The following is an 18,354-nucleotide window of genomic DNA, read 5'->3' on the forward strand; positions in this document are numbered from 1 at the left end:
CAGTTTACAGGAAAGGGATGCTCTGCACAGCTGCGTATTATTTGCATAATATTAATGAGTGAGCGTCTGGGTCAGAGGCATTAGTTCTCTTTGGTGCTAATGACGGAGACAAACAGCTTCCTTCAAACCTAATGATGGCAGTCATATAGCCTGAGGCAACAGTGGCTCACACATATCAGAGTCCTGTCTAGTCCAGCTGTTAGTTAAAGGAATAGTTCACCTAAAAGTAATTTTGTTCTCACCCTCATGCTGTTCTTTTTTCTGGAAATACAACAAGAAGACATTTGTAAGGATATTCATGCATGTCTTTTTCATATAACAACAGAAAAGCCCCATAAATTAGGTCCTTGTGTTGTGAATATTCCAAGTCTACTAATTTCAAATGATGCAGAAATGTAGGTCGTTATTCACTTAAAATCCTTAGTAAGTTGAAATAAAGAAGAGGATCAGTCTGATTCATGAATGACTCATTCCTTTGAGCCAGTTCTTTCTATTAATCTGTTGATCCTGTAAACAGATTGGACAGGATGATTCATTTACAACTCACTTATCCATGCACAAAGGTTCTCGAGTAAATGGCTCAGATAATCTGTGAATAAGGACATACATTTTGGTCTGTTCCACACACAAAGCAATTGAATGGCTAAAGAAGACGTATTAGCTTATGAGTCATATGGACTACATTTATGGCCTTTAATTCTGATTTATGGTCCATTCTCATCATTTACTCACCCTCATGCCATCCCAAATGTGTATTTCCTCTGCAGAACACAAATGAAGACTTTTAGAAGAATATTTAAGCTCTGTAGATCCATACAATGAAAGTGAATGGTGAAAAAAAACACATACCGTAATTTCCGGACTATAAGCCGCAACTTTTTTCCCACGCTTTGAACCTCGCGGCTTATACAATGACGCGGCTAATATATGGATTTTTCCCGCTTTCAAATTTTATAAAAAAAAAAAAAACATTCTGTGACGTGCTCAGTTTTTTGGCGGCATGAAGCTTTCATTAGACCAATGAAATTGCCGAACGGGTTAAGGTCAAAACAACTTTTTTTGTTTACTGTTTAGATTAAATCGAGCGCGCTCAAACTTCCCATCATTCTGATTACGGTAGTAATTTTGTCACCCTCACCATGGCAAAGACATGGAGAAACGCATATGATGCTGCTTTCAAGTTGAAGGCGATTGATCTGGCTGTTGGAAAAGGAAATACAGCTGCTGCACGGGAGCTTGGTCTTAATGAGTCGATGATAAGACGTTGGAAACAGCAGCGTGAGGAATTGACTCTAAACTAAATCTGAGGCTATTCAACTCCGACACCGAAGGAGATGACTTCAGTGGTTTCAGTGCAGAGGACGAGGAAGATAGTGACAATGACTTTCTTGGTAGGCTACTGTTTACCGCAAATGTTTTATTACAAGCCGTGTGTGGCAGCGGGGGCGTGGTCAAGCGCCCGTCCGGGAGAGAAAAGCTGTGCTAAATTATGTCTAACACCGGTGTCTAATTTCAAGTGCCCTGCTTCACGTGTCCTTCTTGGGAAAACTGTCACACGGCCACCAGTGTGACAGTTTTCAGCAGGGCACTTGACGTTCCAGGTAAGGCTTTTAATGGCCACAGCAATGTTTACAATCAATTTTATAAAGTTCCTCAATTCTTCTATGCGCCAACACTAGACTGACGTGTGTCACTCTCTCAGCTCTGTGGCTGCTGCCTTTTTATGCCGCTCTCCCCATGCTTACTGAAATTAGACACCGGTGTTAGACATAATTTAGCTCAGGTGTAAGCGCCCTTACCGCTTTTCTCTCCCGGACGGGCGCTTGACCACGCCCCCGCTGCCATACCGTGTTTCGTTAAAGCCTATTTATTTTTGTTAAAAGCCGTGTTTCGTTAAAGCCTGTGTAAAGTTCATTTGTTTCAATGTACCGGTAGGCACCTGCGGCTTATAGACAGGTGCGGCTTATTTATGTTCAAAATCATATTTTTTTTTCAAAATCAGTGGGTGCGGCTTATATTCAGGTGCGCTCAATAGTCCGGAAATTACGGTAAATGTAATCCATAACACTCCTGTGGTTAAATCTATGTCTTCAGAAGCGATATGATATGTGTGTGAGAGTAAATGATGAGAGAATTTTTATTTTTGGGTGAACTATTCATTTAACAGATGAGATCACTATGAATTGTTGTTGTATTGAAAATAACTTCAAGATGATTCTTAAAAGTTTCCTCTTTTTGTGTTCCACAGAAAAAAAAATAAAAGCATGATGGTGTGTACATAATGAGAGAGTTTTCCTATTTGGGTAAATTATTCACTATTACTTTAAAAACTTTTTGTGTGTGTGTGTGTGTGTGTGTGTGTGTGTGTGTGTGTGTGTGTGTGTGAGCGTGTATTTATCACTTTGTGGGTACCAAATGTCCCCATAAGGATAGTAAAACCTGAAATTTTTGACCTTGTGGGGACATTTTGTCGGTCCCCATGAGGAAAACAGCTTATAAATCATACTAAATTATGTTTTTTGAAAATGTAAAAATGCAGAATGTTTTCTGTGAGGGTTAGGTTTAGGGGTAGGGTTAGGTTTAGGGGATAGAATATAAAGTTTGTACAGTATAAAAACCATTATGTCTATGGAAAGTCCCCATAAAACATGGAAATACAACATATGTGTGTGTGTGTGTGTGTGTGTGTGTGTGTGTGTGTGTGTGTGTGTGTGTGTGTGTGTGTGTGTGTGTGTGTGTGTGTGTGTGTGTACTGGGCAGTTATGTTTAGCCAGAAATTATCCCCAGGTTTCATATGAAAAAACAACAGAGAAGAAGGTACATCAAATTGAGCGCAAACAATCATTTAGTTCTGTACTGCATGTAACAGATGTTTTTACCTCCTAAACAGAGGAGGTGCAGTCATTAAAAATAAAGCTGCTCATATTTTAGGAGCAGCTGTGATAAACAGACGTGTTTCAGTTGCTATAGAAACCTCAAGGTTCGTATAAGCCCATCATTACGATTGGCTTTGCAATCAGTCGAAAAGGAATCAGAACAAGACAGACTGAGACGACAACTGAGAAACAATTGACTTTGTTTACCTACAGCAGTGAAGTCAGTCAATCCATAGCCTTAATATTCATGGACATGACTTATCGTATAGCTTTAAATGGTCATATGACCTGAGAAAAAAAACATCTGTATGTTTGTCTTGTTTTTTCAGAACTAATATCCAAACATTTTTAAAACAAGGTAAATTTACCTGTACAAGATTATATGATTTCTTTTCAAATAATATATCTTGAATTAAGTCTTACCCCATTGGCAAATATTTTTTTCTTGTTTTATATATACTATGGGGTAAGAAAAATAAACAATAATATATTCTAATTTATATTCTTTGAAATATGATTTAAATGTATATTGTATAAAAATATATATATTTTTATAGAAAGAATGACAGATTATTATTATTATTTAAGTGAAAGTACAATCTAGATAATACATATTTCGACTACATTTTTGAGTCTATATTCTAAAAGTTCCTCTTTATGGGGATTAAGATAATAAACATGTCCATATGCGGGGGAAACAGTTCTGTCATTGCAGCTGTGTTTGAGAGACGCTGAGAAACACTTTGACTGTACGGTATGTATAGCCTCTAATACTAGTAATTTCTCTGCATTTTTGAGAAGTTCACACTGACTTGCATAATAATTTTTTGCTAACCAAAGAGTCCAAACCACTTCGACTTGTGCTGCCTTGAAATAGTCTGAAAACCAAGCCTGAATGGAAAAGAAAAAGCCTTGTAATACTTTATTGAGCAAGAAAGTTAATTGTTGCATAATCCGCACAAAGGCCGTTCTTGTACTGAATACTTAACACCGATAAAATTGAAATGTGATAGAGCAATGTGATGAAATTGACTCATTCTCAAAGCATCAATGTAGTATAGATGTAGAAGGCGTTCGAGAGCTAAGTGAGTCACTGGCCTATTCATGGACAGTCATCCCACCATCTGTTAAGATCTGGGTAAGTTAATAGATCAATAGAAAACTTAAACATTAAAAATATAGAAACAGAAGGCCTCTGCTTAATAACATATACAGTCAATCTGAACGTTGTTAAAGACCCCATGAAATGGTTAGACGAGTACAGTTTTCTTCACTGTGTGGTCAGATCAAAGGACTTTGGTGGGGACTCAGAGGTGAGGCCATTCATTCCATGGGCTACATGTAGATACATTAAACAAAAATGGGGTCTTTGTGTTGTTCCAGAGGGTTGATACTGATTAGTACTGGGAAATCGTGCCCTGGACGAAAGCAATGCAGGCACTTTTAAAATGAAAAAATTCCAGCTACTTCCTTTTCAAACCGATTGATGGTTGGAAGAGGAAATAAAGTAGGATAATTTGGGCAACACATGACAGACCATTATATGCTTCTTGCTACTGCTAGTCAGAGGCAGATGTTATTTATATTGTAAGAGACATTCTCATTCTAGTGATCATTTTTTCAGACAAAACAGGATGAGTCACTAATCATTTTGGTCAGTTTTCCCAAAAGAGAAAAACTGTGTGTAAAAGTGTATATCTACTAAAAGTTGTTTTAGTCAACTTTTAGACGCATGCTCTCATCCAGACGGCCTCACAGTTAACAGTCACAGACTAAGAGACAAAACTCAATTCATTTCAGACTTCTTTGAAGCCCCTTAAGTATCAATCTTCTTTTTGAAATTTGTTTTTAGTGTATATACTGTAAAATAAAATGGTCAGGTAGCATCATTTTTTTTCCATGTGGTAACGTCTAACCTAAATTGTTTTATTCAAGTTATTTTTTATTAAATATGGCTAAATCAACCTAACAAATTAGTCTATAACAGCGAATTGTAATTTTTATGAGTTATAAATAGATCCTTGAGCCTTGATTCACAACAACTTTTAATTGTAGTCAAATAAAAAGTAACTAAAATATGATTTAAATTTTTCTTATTAGAATGCATGATAATCTGGTTAGAAAAAGTTATTTTCATAATAGAAAACTTAGGTGTGCAAGAAAAATGCATAAAAATATAAACAAAGTGCCCGACACAGGGAGTTGCCAACATAGTGTAAATGTACAGTAAATTCACTTGTTTAATAGGTTGGATTAAAATTAACTAGGTGTTTGGAAAAAAATTACGAAATAAGAAAATACTTGTATGTAGGTTTATCTAAAAAAGTGTAATTACCAGATAACAAGTATATCGAATAATTTTCGTTAAGCAGGGTTAGGATTTAGCCTACACAATAAAGCAAGACACCTTCATTTCAAACTTTGAACTTTATTTTTTATAATTAGTTATAATTTAACTAAAAAATTCATATGAAACTGGAAATAAAAGGGATCTGTGAGGGATCGGTGAATATTCTTGCTTCAGTGATTTTGCATTGAAAATTAAATTAATTTATTTAAAACATGAAAAAATTATATCAAATACATTTCTAAATTCAAATTGCACTCAAAACGAAAAATCAGTTAAAACAATTAAGTGATCAAAAATCAATAATATCAATATGTAGGCCTATATATATATATATATATATATATATATATATATATATATATATATATATATATAAAGTAATCATCTTTCCATTTACCGTCAGGCAAGTCTCCGTTTAAACATCCAGGCGGAAAATATATATAGAAATAATAATTATAATGATGACAATAATCAATGAAAAATAAATCATGGTTCGAGGTGATCGTGATTTTGTATTATTTTATTTTTTAATCACAGATGTATAGGCTGCAGAGTTGTGGTCACAATGAACTGCTCTATGGAAATAAAGTGAACTGAACTCAAAAAAGGTCTTGCTAAATAAATTCAAACAAAAAAAAGAGTGAGAACCTTTTACATGCACATAGATGGCTTTTCTGTCGTCTGTTCTTAAAAATATAATAAAGTGTTTCTTCAAACATGTGTCTGTGTGTCAATGGGCAAATTATTTATAATATTAATTTGATAATAATAATAGCCTAATAATAATAATAATATACATGAATGAGAAAACGAGCCAAATATCGTCTTGACATCGTCAAAGGCATCAGCTACTGGCGATCACTCTGACCATCGTTGATCCCCGAGATTATCTTCTGTCCGCACAACCCTAATGTGCATTTCTCTCTGTAAATTATAAATCTATGCTTTTTGGACCTACAGATATCTAATCACCATCCTCTCCCATTCTAAGAACCTGCTGACCTTGGATCTTTTTCTACAAATCTTCAGAAGTGTTTTGCAGAGAAATAAAGTGCACATATCAGATAGCATGAAGGTGAGTAAATTACGAGGGTGAACTATCCCTTTAAGGCTGCACGACTGATTAAATTAAGATTAAAAACGCAATATGGCCTTGCACGATTACTAAACAGCAAAGAACTGCATTTAAGTCTGCATTCACTACTTCAGTTAGCACTGTGTGAGCGAGTGGCACCCTCTAGCGGGTGCGTGGAACATGCTGAGCAGTGCATATGATATTATGAAATTGATTATCATATTACAATACAAATCGCAAAGCTCATCAAAATGATCGGTTCCAAAATGTTGGCTATAGATGCAGAAAGCTTCAAACACGTCACAGATCAAATCAATAATAAGCTATCTATCAGACTCATAATGGTAAAAGAAAGAGCGTTCATTTGGAGCACGCACATGTGCGCAGCTGATCCGACAAGGGGCGGCATCAAGCCAAACAGTGTGAATATTTTTTCTCGACAATGTGTATAACTACAGCATTTGGGGAAACACATAACAATAAGGGTCCATTCGTTAACATTATTTAATGCATTAAGTATCATGAACTAATAATGAACAACATATTTTTTATAGCACTTTGTTAATGTTAGTTAAACATACAATTGTTCATTGTTAGTTCATGTTAGTTCACAGTGCATTAATTAATGTTAACATATACATCTTTTAATTTTAAAAATGTATTACTATATTGTGACGAGGAGGAGGGCGTGGCCGGGCCGTGAGGGTGCACAGACTGTGCAAAAATGTATTACTATATTGTATTACTGGCTGAGGACCATGTGACAGCATGTTTGGGGGCCAGTTTTATTCCCTCTCTCTTGGGCTCTCCCACTCTCTTTCTCCCTCCCCTCATCCTACTCAGGTTCCCAGGAGGTGGGGAAGACCAGCTTGCCGAAGGGGCAACTCTTCCCCTCCAGGAAGGGTGGGGGGTGGGGGGGTGTAGGTCAGGCCGGTTGTTTTCCCATTCTGAATCGGGCATTGGGGGTATGTGATGAGGAGGAGGGCATGGCCGGGCCGTGAGGATACTGAGCACTGAGTTGCCCCAATCAGCAGGAGAGAGAGGTAAAAGGAGCTGTGAATGCCAGAGGGAGAGAGAGAGAGAGACACACACATAGCAGTGTGTGTGTGTGTGTGTGTGTGTGTGTGTGTGTGTGTGTGTGTGTGTGTGTGTGTGTGTGTGTGTGTGTGTGTGTGTGTGTAAGCATGAAGCAGTGTGTATTGTTTGCGAATGAAAAGTCCAAAGTACAAAAGGTTAAATGCAAAAAAATATAAAGACTAAAAAGTTGTTTGTGGAATTCTTCTCCTTTGGCATAACCTTTCTACCAACTGGAACCTTATGAGTGATCTTCCTATTTTTTTCTTCAGTGTGTACTCGGGATACAAACTCACCTGTGTACGATGGTCCCAGAGCGGCGTGCGAGGGTCGGGGGACTTCCACCATCGCTGGAGGTGGAGGCCAGTGGCTCCCTCCTGGTCCTCAGGGACTGACTCCTCTGCACCTGCCTCAGCACACTGCTTTTAAGTTCCAGCAGCGTCGACATGCTCGTTCACTATCTGTGACAAAGACCACACATTGCATCAGCTACACAGCGGGAGATATGGAAAGGTGAGAGAAAGAGCAGACATGTGGGGGCCATTATCACAGTCGCTGAGTGCATTTCTCAGAAAGGAGGGAGCAGGGAGACAAAAAGAAGAAACAGTTAAACCAGGGTCCACCTCTTAGGCCGGCCATTGGTTGTGCTTGCAACAGGTTCAATGAGTATTTACAGGCATCATCCCAACCACTCATAATCCAGTTATAAATAAACTTTGCATAGGGCGCTCGCGGCTCATGTCCACTGTTAATTGACGTACGTGTCAGGCACATTTGTCTTCAGCCGCACCGAGCAGTCACTGGTGTGAGAAGCGAAGCCAGCAATTACTCTCAATGTCACAATGCTGGTAATTTTTTTCACACAACAACTTAAATGTTGTGCAGACGGAGACAGTGATTGTTCCACACAAGCTCTTAATTTCATTATGGCCAGAATGGCAAGCTTACGCTCAGTGCTCTTAACCTGAGGAGTTTGAGAGCTATAAAAAACAGCCGCTTAATTTTGCGAATTTCTAACTAGTGTGCCACATGCAGTCACATCTTAGGGAAAAGCATCTTTATGTGGAGAGAAAAAAAATTAGGGGGAAAGATGAGAGCTGTAAAGCACAAACGAAAGAGACTGACTGAGACTGAGTGGTAGAAGATCATTTTGATTGAGATGTCACATACAGACTTACAAACAGTTCTTTCATCTCATGACAGTAAATGTCCTCCTTTGTCAAATCATTAAATGTTACAGGGGAGGAGTTCTTAACCCCATTGTTGTTTCAGTTGTTTTCTATGCATTGAAAACATAAAATACGATTATGGTTCTATGTTTCCTTGGAGATCATACTATCGCCACAGTCCATGCACAAACCCTCTAATACATATTGCACACAAAACCGGACAACACTTTCTCAATTTAGTAAGTCCAAATCTGATTGACTAGTTTGTTAAAACTTCAGTGAGTAAATGCACACAGGATATGTTTTATCAGTCCCCTGGAGTCATGTTCACAAGGCACCAGGTTGATACAATGAGAGCTATTTGGATGAAATAATTACTGGATTCACCAAAGTTTGCCAGGTAAGAGACATCAAATATTTTCAAGATATACAGAGTTTTGCCCCAAAGTGCCACGTAATCTGTACGTGTCATTTAGACTGCTCTTTCTGTCTAAGTGGGTGGTTCTTGGTCACTATATCTGGTTATATGAGATTACTGTGCCCCTGAAAACTATATATATATCTTAATAATAAGGTTTCATCTGGTATTTTAAGATGGTCACCAACTTAACTTGTGTCTGTTGTTTTTATGAAGGTTAATGCAAAGCTTGTGTCTGGCTTCTCTCTGCGTAATTAACCTTGCAAGGCAAAAGGAGAGTATGTGTTTGCTTCTCACATTTCCTTAATTTGAACAGACATGCTTTTAGAGATGTTGTGGAACCAGACTAAGCAAAATCACAGAATCAAAGCACTTTTCCCTACACATTACATACTGTATTCCAACTGTCACTATACTGGATTGGAAAGTTGCACACATTGAATGGCACAGCAGTTCGTTCACCTGAGCTCTCAGCTCTTACTGGTGGCAATTAGCACCAGAGCAGTGAGCAGCTGCTTCCCAGGTGAACTCATTTCAATTACGCACTCCACCATCTGAATTGGATGTCACTTCGTCTCAGTCATTGCTCCCATGAAAAGCACGAACTGACATGCTACCAAACACAAGGCAACAGCTGCCAAGAGAGCACTGGCTTAGCCAAGAGCTCAGACATCAGCTCCTTCTCCAGCAGTTGTCCCTGCTGAGCTGCTTTCCCTCGCATAGACTCTTGGGCCATTTGAATGACACCGTTGCTCAATAGAGAGATGGTGAGGCTGGCAGTCAAAGGCTTCTCCGCTGGATTCAGAGGGGTCTCTATGGTAACGGCAGAGCGAGAGGAGCAGCCAATGTAGGTACACAGGATTCAACAAAAGCTGCACAAATCAGGTTATATCACCTTGTGTCAGGACAGTTAAGCTGACAATGGTGGCCAAGGGATTTTGGGAAAATTTGGCATCTACAGTGACTTTTGACTCCCCATTTCTAAATTCGCCAGTAAACATTATGAGTGCCCCCATCAGATAAGCAAAATCAGAGATTTGTTTCTATTTTTCCATCTGTTTTTATTTTGGGTTCTTGAGGAGCTCCTGTATGTTACAGGGATAGTTTACCAAAAATTACAATTCTGTCATTTTCTCTCATGTCCTCATATAATTTAAAACTCATATGATTTTCTGGTCCCACTTTATATTAGGTATCTTTAACTTCTATGTACTAACAATAAAATACATAAATGCAATGCATTTATTGTGTAACTTCATGTTGTTCTGCAAAAATCTCACAATCTTCACATTTTCTGCTACTGAGGTTGAGGTATGGGTACTGTAGGTTAAAGAGTAGGTTTAGGGGTATGGTTAACAGCGTAACTACAGTTCCCTTATGACTCAGTCCACTTGACATTGCGTAGTAACGCATATGGGGAGTGGCTTCATACACAACCAATTTGAAACCTCTCTATAATAACGCCAATTTTCTAATATTGGCTATGGTGTTTGAACGCGAAACTGACCGCTATAAAAACAGGTGCACAGACACCATTTCCTCAGAATTTCTTCCTTCAAGACAGTGATCATCTCGTCTCAAAGCCCTCTACCTTTCGTCGTCGATACACGAGACTGCGTACGGAATCTTCATGGCAGCGAGAAGACTCTCCGCTCCCCTGCAGTGCTCCAGCGAACATCCCTCCGCCTTGCTGCTTGATGCTTCGCTGGTGAACGCACCTCAGCATCCTGATTCTCCGTAGTGCGTCGGCAGGTGTAGAGTATTCTTTTGAAAAACAATTGTATTTGTGTGATATAAATATAAATTATATATATATATACGCCATCAAATGGCAGCATCCCACACAATTCATACCTAAAGTTCATATCAAACTATTCAAGTCCTGGCTTGCGAACTTATACGGCACGCTTGTGCAGTGAAGCCATCATCTTTATTGTGGATCACGGGAAAGAATAACATAACAGTTATGCCCAAACATTGTGTCGACAAACCGTGTCGACAATCTTCCATACTGGCGGGAAAAGCTTGCTCAGCAGCAGAACAAGCTGGATCAACACTCCAAACAATGGCAGTGCTCCAGGGGAGAAATGAGTTATAAGGAAAAAGCCACTCTTTTTGATGCTCCAGTGTATCCAGCAGGCCTTTTTTGTGGCTATATGAATACGTTTGCTGAGCGTTATGTCGCGATTCAGCAGCAGGCACAGGCTATGAGACACTTTATGCCCACATGGAGTATATCACAGCTGGTTCACCCTTGCTCTGTTTCGAGCCGGCGCCCAACTAAAAGCCCCATAACTGCTGCCTCACAGGCACCTGCTTATCAGCACGTGCAGCAAAAGTGCTCCTGATGGGCACAACCTTATGGCGTGGAAAGCAGAGCCTGAGAGTCCATCATGATCGCGGAAAGAGTAGGTTTAGGGTTAGGTTTAGGGGAATGGGAAATTCATTCACCGCCACTGTTGAGAATGACGCATCACCACCTCCTATGGAGTGAGCATCATCTCTCCCTGAGAGTGACATACTCCCAGGCCACCTGAATTACAGCGCGGGCATACTGTCACACTAAGGGATGATACCGGGTGGAGATGGAGACTTAATCCTCAAACTATACTGAGGATTTGGGCAGAAAAAGCAGGAATCAATCTATTTGCCTCAGTGGAGAATACCCACTTGCCCCTCTGTTATTCAAAGTCCCAAGCCCTGCTGGTAAGGGACTCAATGGCACACAAATGGCCTGCGAAACACAAATATGCATTGCCTCTGGTATGCCTGATCCATTCTGTCCTATGCAAAGTCCGAGAGGACAAGAAAATGGTTCTATTAGTTGCACCGAAATGGCCAACCAGCCATGGTTTCTGGAAATGATGGAGATGCTGTACAGCTCACCATGGGAAATACCATTGAGGAGGGATCTTCTCTCTCGGGCACAAGGCACAATCTGGCATCCCCAGCCCCAGCTGTGGAACCTGCATGTGTGGCCCCTGAACGGAGCGCACTACACACGCCAGAACTGACATGTTCAGTCATGAACACCATTTTACAAGCACTTTCCACTAGACAACTCTACGCATTAAAATGGAAGGTGTTCACTGATTGGTGTCTCTCACAAAGCAAGGACACAGTAAACTGCCCTATACATGAAATTCTAATATTTCTTCAAGAGCGATTAGACACAGGACTCACCCTGTCAATGCTCAAAGTGTATGTGGCAACTACATCTGTGTATCACGCACATGAAACCGGCGCCTCTATAGGCAAGCATGATTTAATCATAAAGATCTTTAAAGGAGTAAGACGATTAAACCCACCTCGGCCAGCTACAGTCCCAACTTGGGAATTAACTTTAGTCCTAAATCCTCTCACAGGGCCCCCCTTCAAGCCTTTTGACTCTGTTTATTTGCGCATGCTCTCCATTAAGACAGCACTACTACTGGCTCTGGCCTCAGAAAAATGGGTAGGTGACATGCATGCACTCAGTCGACAATTTATGTTGAGTTTGGCCCCGGTCTTTTAAGAGCCACTATCAAACCCAGGAAAGGCTATGTACCCAAGGTCCTGACGACACCCTTCAAAGCGCAGGTGGTTCACCTTCTGACCTTCTTCCCTCCTCCATTTAATTCAGATTAGGAACAATCGTTGCATTAGTTATGCCCTGTGCGGGCGCTACACGCATACAATGAGCGCACCCGCCTGTTCAGACTGTCTGATCAGCTCTTTATATGCTATGGAGTACGCACAAAAGGAATGTCTGTCTCCAAGCAAAGACTTCTCACTGGATTGGCAATGCATTTACCCTGGCTTATGAGTCGCAGGGTCAGACTTGCCCAATTGATGTTAAAGCACAATCAACTAGAGGCATGGCCTCCTCATGGGCATGGATGAATTGTGTGTCCTTACAAGATATATGTTTTACAGCAGGATGGTCCTCTCAAAACACATTCACAAGGTTTTACAACATAGACGTCTCTTTCTTAACAAATCCTCTCTGTTTAGAGCACTTGCTATTCATTGGCCATATAAATATATACTTATGCTCTTCCCTGTAAGTACGGGCTCCCCATCATTACACAACCACCTGCATTCAGGCCGTTATAATTACCATAAATTCACAAGCACTTTCATTATAAATAAACTCCCTTCCCGACTGGATACATAAGGAGTTAATTATACTATATGACTATAGTTCATATATTCGTTATGAGCTCTCCTCCTGGCCATCACGAGGATCACTCACTTTGCATGTTCATGTCGGTCGTCGTCCCATAAGACTGCGCCACCATGTTTCCTCTCGAGGAAGTTATGTCGTGTAGTGTGGCAGGATTCTGTTCCCCAAATTAGCTACTACGCAATGTCAAGTGGACTGGGTTGTAAGGGAACATCTGGGTTACGTACGTAACCTCAGTTCCCTGAGACGAAGGGAACGAGACATTGCAAACGCTAGCCGCACTTCAAAACTCTGAGTTCTTAAGGCACGAGTGATGCGCTCCTTGTTCTCAGTCAGAAATTCTGAGGAAATGGTGTCTGTGCACCTGTTTTTATAGCGGTCAGTTTCGTGCCAAAACAGGCGGGCTCAAACACCATAGCCAATATTAGAATATTGGCATTATTATAGAGAGGTTTCAAATAGGTTGTGTATGAAGGCACTCCCCATATGCATTACTACACAAAGTCTTGTTCCCTTCGTCTCAGGGAACCGAGGTTACGTACGTAACCGAGACAGTTTAATTAAATGTAGGTATTTAAAATGTAAGTACATTGGAACAACACACATATATATATAAGTACATTGTATCAAATGCTTAAGGACATAGTAACTAAAGACACTTAATATAAAGTGGGTCTGACATTCTTTCTTCTAGAAATACCAGTAGAATTGTTAACATAAACCACGCAATTGCGTGGGGCCCCGGATGTCTGGGGGGCCCGGTCAGAAAGCTAAGCAAAACACTCAAAGCATCCATCTACTAAAGCCGCTTGTCCTATGAAGGGTCACAGGTAGTGCTGGAGCCTATCCCAGCTATCTCGGGCTAAAAGCAGGGAAACACCCTGGACAGGTGGCCAGTCCATCAATGGGCAAACAGACAGATATAGACATTCAAACTTACACTTATTGGCAATTTAATGTTTCCAAACCACTTAACCTGCATATTGTTGAACTGTGGAAGACTGGTTTTATCCTGGGTGAGCCAGGATCAAACCAGTGACCTTCTTGCTATGAGGCGACAGTGCTACCCACTGAGCCACCCTGCTGCCAGGCAAATATTGCTTTTTATCACTGTATTCTGAATATACATTATATTTATTATATTTTAACTGAATAAGATTTCTCCTTATGTTCCTTGCATTTGAATAAAGAGCATATCATTTGAATCATGTTTTTAGTTGAGGGCAGTTAAAAGTTGAAAAATTCGACATGAATTGTGAACTGTCCTCAAGGTTAAAGGTGCACTCAGTAACTCACAAGTCAGAAATGTTTGGTACAACATGAGGGTGAGTAAATTATGACAGTTTTCATTTTTGAGTACAAAAAGTAGTTTCTTACAAAAAAATTCAGAAGTTAAGTTCATTGCAGAATCATGATCTTTGTGAATAATAATATCAATTGCGGCTGATGTCGTATGATAAAATAAATAACAGTAATGTATGACCAAACATTTTGCAGCACATCATGATTGGTCTTCCAGATTTATTTGACATTTATTTAGGCAGGTTGGTTTAAAATATGCAATCGTCAAAAACAGAGTGGAACACATACTCAAATCAACAGCAAATTTCAAGAAGGCTTCTCAAATTAGGCTGTGAAATTTTTACACTACTGAAGTGGGCCAGCTGATTATTGTGTAAAATAAAGGGCAAATGACCTCATGCCATTGAGATTTTAGAGAGGCATGGAAATATGGACATTTGCAAGCCAACATACATCTGTGTACCTCATTTGTTTGTTTAATTCTTTCATATTACTTACATACTGTATTAACTCAATTCTTTATATTCATTTTATATATACAATTTGACTTATTACTTTTCTTTTTATTTTGTATTTTACTCTTGCTAAGCATCATTATTTTAGTTTTACCTTATTGTGTGTGCTGTATTGTCCTCATAAGTGTTACGATCCCGTGTAGTCTGTCCCGTGTTTTCTGTTTCACATGTCACTTATCACGTTCCATGTCACGTTTTCCTTGTTGTCCGCCCCGTGTTTCACTGTCTGTGTATAAACTACATTTCCCATGTTTCCCGGCCCTCATCACCGCTGTCACAGCTTTATTGTCCGCACCTGTTCGTGATTTTGTTATTACCGTGTCTGTCTATTTAAACCCTGTTGTTTTCCCTTTCCTTTGTCGTTCGTTTATTGTTCATGTTCGCTGTTCCTGACGTCTTATTCGTTCGAGGTTTCCTTGTCCTTTGTGGATGTTTTCCCAACCTGTGTTTGCCCCTCAATGTTCTCCCGTGTTTTAGTTTCTTTTCCCATCCTGGACCTTTCTTTTGTTCCTGTGTTTGTATGATTATTATTTGTCTGTTAATAAAGCTGCATTTGGATCCGCACCTCCCGTCTGCCTTCTCCTGATTTCCCATCATAACAGAACGAACGACCAAACAATGGATCCAGCGGTTCAACGAGCCAACTACGAACTGCTCTGTTTAAAACAAGAGGACCGACCTGTGGAAGACCACATCTACGACTTCCTCGAGTTGGCGCACATCTCAGACTTCCCGGACTCAGCCTTGGTGGTCTTCTTCAGGGGCAATTTGAATGCTTAGCTGAAGGAGCGGTTGCCACAGGCGACGCGCGGCTGGACTCTCTGCGACTTCCTGGAGGCAACGTTGCGGGTCTGCGGCTCGCCGTTAACCATGGGCGTTGCTGAGGAGGACCCTACCTCTCCTCCCTCAGTGGTGACTCTCCGGTCGCCCAGGGAGCTTCCTGTCACGCCAGCCCCATCTGTCAGCGAGCTCACCCCCACGCCAGTCACTTTCCACGAGCCAGCGCGGTCCACTTCGTCTTCCCAGAGGAGAAAGAGAAGACGGGCTTCCGCCTCCCGGCCCACGCCTTCCCCGGTCTACGAGTCAGAGCCCACGCCTGCCCCGGTCAGCGAGCCAGATCCCACGCCTGCCCCGGTCTGCGAGCCAGATCCAACGCCTGCCCCGGTCTGCGAGCCAGAGCCCACGCCTCCCCCGGTCTGCGAGCCAGAGCCCACGCCTGCACCGGTCTGCGAGCCAGAGCCCATGCCTGCCCGGTCTGCGAGCCTGAGCCCACGTCAGCCACGGTCAGCGAGCCTGACGCCACGCCTACCACGGTCAGCGAGCCTGAGCCCTCGTCAGCCATGGTCAGCGAGCCTGACGCCACACCAACCACGCACAGCGTTCCAGTGTCGCCAGTCTCACCCGCCCGGAGGAAGAGGAGGAGGAGAAGAAGGGGAAAGTCCCCTGCTCTCCGACCTCCGCCTCCCGCATCTCTGTCCCCGGAACCCCCCGTGGCTCTGCCCCCAGTGTCCAGCGGACCCAAGCTCATGCATATCACGGCTAACCAGCCAGAGCCTGTAGCCTTGACCGTCCAAGAGCCAGCGCCCCTCGAGCCTTCCAAGGCTCCGCCTCTCGAGCCTCCCAAGCCTTCCAGGGCTCCGCCTCCCGAGCCTCCCAGGGCTCCGCCTCTCAAGTCTCTCGAGTCTTCCAGGGCTCCTCCTCCCGAGCCTCCCAGGGCTCCGTCTCTCAAGTCTCTCGAGCCTCCCAGGGCTACTCCTCCCGAGCCTCCCAGGGCTCCGCTTCTCAAGCCTCTCGAGTCTTCCAGGGCTCCTCCTCCCGAGCCTCCCAGGGCTCTGCCTCTCAAGTCTCTCGAGCCTTCCAGGGCTCCTCCTCCCGAGCCTCCCAGGGCTCTGCCTCTCAAGCCTCTCGAGTCTTCCAGGGCTCCTCCTCCCGAGCCTTCCAGGGCTCCGCCTCTCAAGTCTCTCGAGCCACCCAGGGTTCCTCTCGGGCCTCCCAGGTTTCCGCCCCTCAAGTCACTCGAGTCTTCCAGGGCTCCTCCTCCAGAGCCTCCCAGGGCTCCGCCTCTCGAGCCTCCCGAGCCTTCCAGGGCTCCGCCTCTCAAGTCTCTCAAGCCTCCCAAGCCTTCCAGGGCTCCGCCTCTCAAGCCTTCTAGGGCTCCGCCTCTTGAGGCACTCACGGCTCTGCCTCCCGAGCCTCCTACGGCTCCGCCTCCTGAGCCTCCTAGGGCTCCGCCTCCCGAGCATCCCGAGCCTCCTAGGGCTCCGCCTCTCGAGCCTTCTAGGGCTCCACCTCCCGAGCCTCCCTCTGCTCTGCCTCCCGAGCCTCCCTCTGCTCTGCCTCCTGAGCCTCCCACGGCTCCGTCAACCACGGCTCCGCCCCCGGAGCCTCCCCCGGCCCTGTCTACAGAGCTTTCTATGATTCCGCCAACCACGGCTCCGCCTCTGGAGCCTCCCGAGCCTCTCCCGACTCCGCCTCCGAAGCATCCCTCGGCTCCGCCTCCTGTGGCTCCCTCAGCTCCGCCTTCTGAGCCTTCTACGCCATTGCCTCTCTCGGCTCCGCCTCCCGAGCCTCCCTCATCTCCGCCTCCAGTGGCTCCCTCAGCTCTGCCTTCTGAGCCTTCTACGCCACTGCCTCCAGAGCCTCCCTCGGCTCCGCCTCCTTCAGCTCCACCTCCTGAGCCTCCCTTGGCTCCGCCTCCAGTGGCTCCCTCAGCTCCGCCTTCTGAGCCTTCTACGCCATCGCCTCCCTCGGCTCCGCCTACGCCTTCCACGGCGCCGCCTCCCAAGCCTTCTACGGCTCTGCCTGCCTCTGCTCTGCCCCCAGGGTCTCCTGCGGCCCTGCCTGCGCCTCCTTCGCGCCGCCACCCAAGTCTTCGACTGCTCCGCCTCAGAAGTCCTCCTTGGCTCCGCCAGCTCCCCCAGTGGCCGCTCCTCCTCCCAGGCCCCTTGAATCGGCCCTTACCCTACTGCCACCTCCTAGGCCACCTCAACCAGCCTCGGTCCTGTGGCCACCTCCCAGGTCCCCTGAACCGGCCCTTGCCCTGTGGCCAGCTCCCGGGCCATCTAAACCGACCTCTGTCATGTGGCCACCTCCCAGGCCCCCTGAACCGGCCCTTGCCTTATGGCCAGCTCCCGGGCCACCCAAACCTGTCCCCATAGCGTGGCCTCCTCCCAGACCACCTAAACCTGTCCCTGCCCGGTCGACACCTCCCTGGCCTCCTAAAGCATTCCCTACCCGGTGAACGCCCCCCAGGCCACCTGACCCGGTCCCCGTCTCATACCCCTATGGACTGCCTGTCGGCCCTCTCGGCCTCCCTGGTCTGCCTGTCCGTCCCTTGTGCCTCCGTGGACTGCCTGATTGCCCCTTGTGCCTCCTTGGTCTGTCTCTGTGTCCCTTGTGCCCCCTTTTGT

General features: G+C 43.8%; 1 protein-coding gene across 1 annotated transcript in view; it reads right to left on the reverse strand.

The window, feature by feature from the left end:
* baiap3 (BAI1 associated protein 3) overlaps positions 1-18,354 on the reverse strand; it is a 92,904-nt gene that overhangs the window by 66,282 nt on the left and 8,268 nt on the right. Inside the window, exon 2 of the mRNA XM_052138685.1 lies at positions 7,672-7,836. Coding sequence (XP_051994645.1) covers positions 7,672-7,823 — 152 coding nt within the window. The 5' untranslated portion in view covers positions 7,824-7,836. The remainder of the gene's footprint in view (positions 1-7,671; positions 7,837-18,354) is intronic.

Source organism: Xyrauchen texanus, chromosome 12 (genome assembly GCF_025860055.1).
Source record: "Xyrauchen texanus isolate HMW12.3.18 chromosome 12, RBS_HiC_50CHRs, whole genome shotgun sequence".
Classification (NCBI taxonomy): Eukaryota; Metazoa; Chordata; class Actinopteri; order Cypriniformes; family Catostomidae; genus Xyrauchen; species Xyrauchen texanus.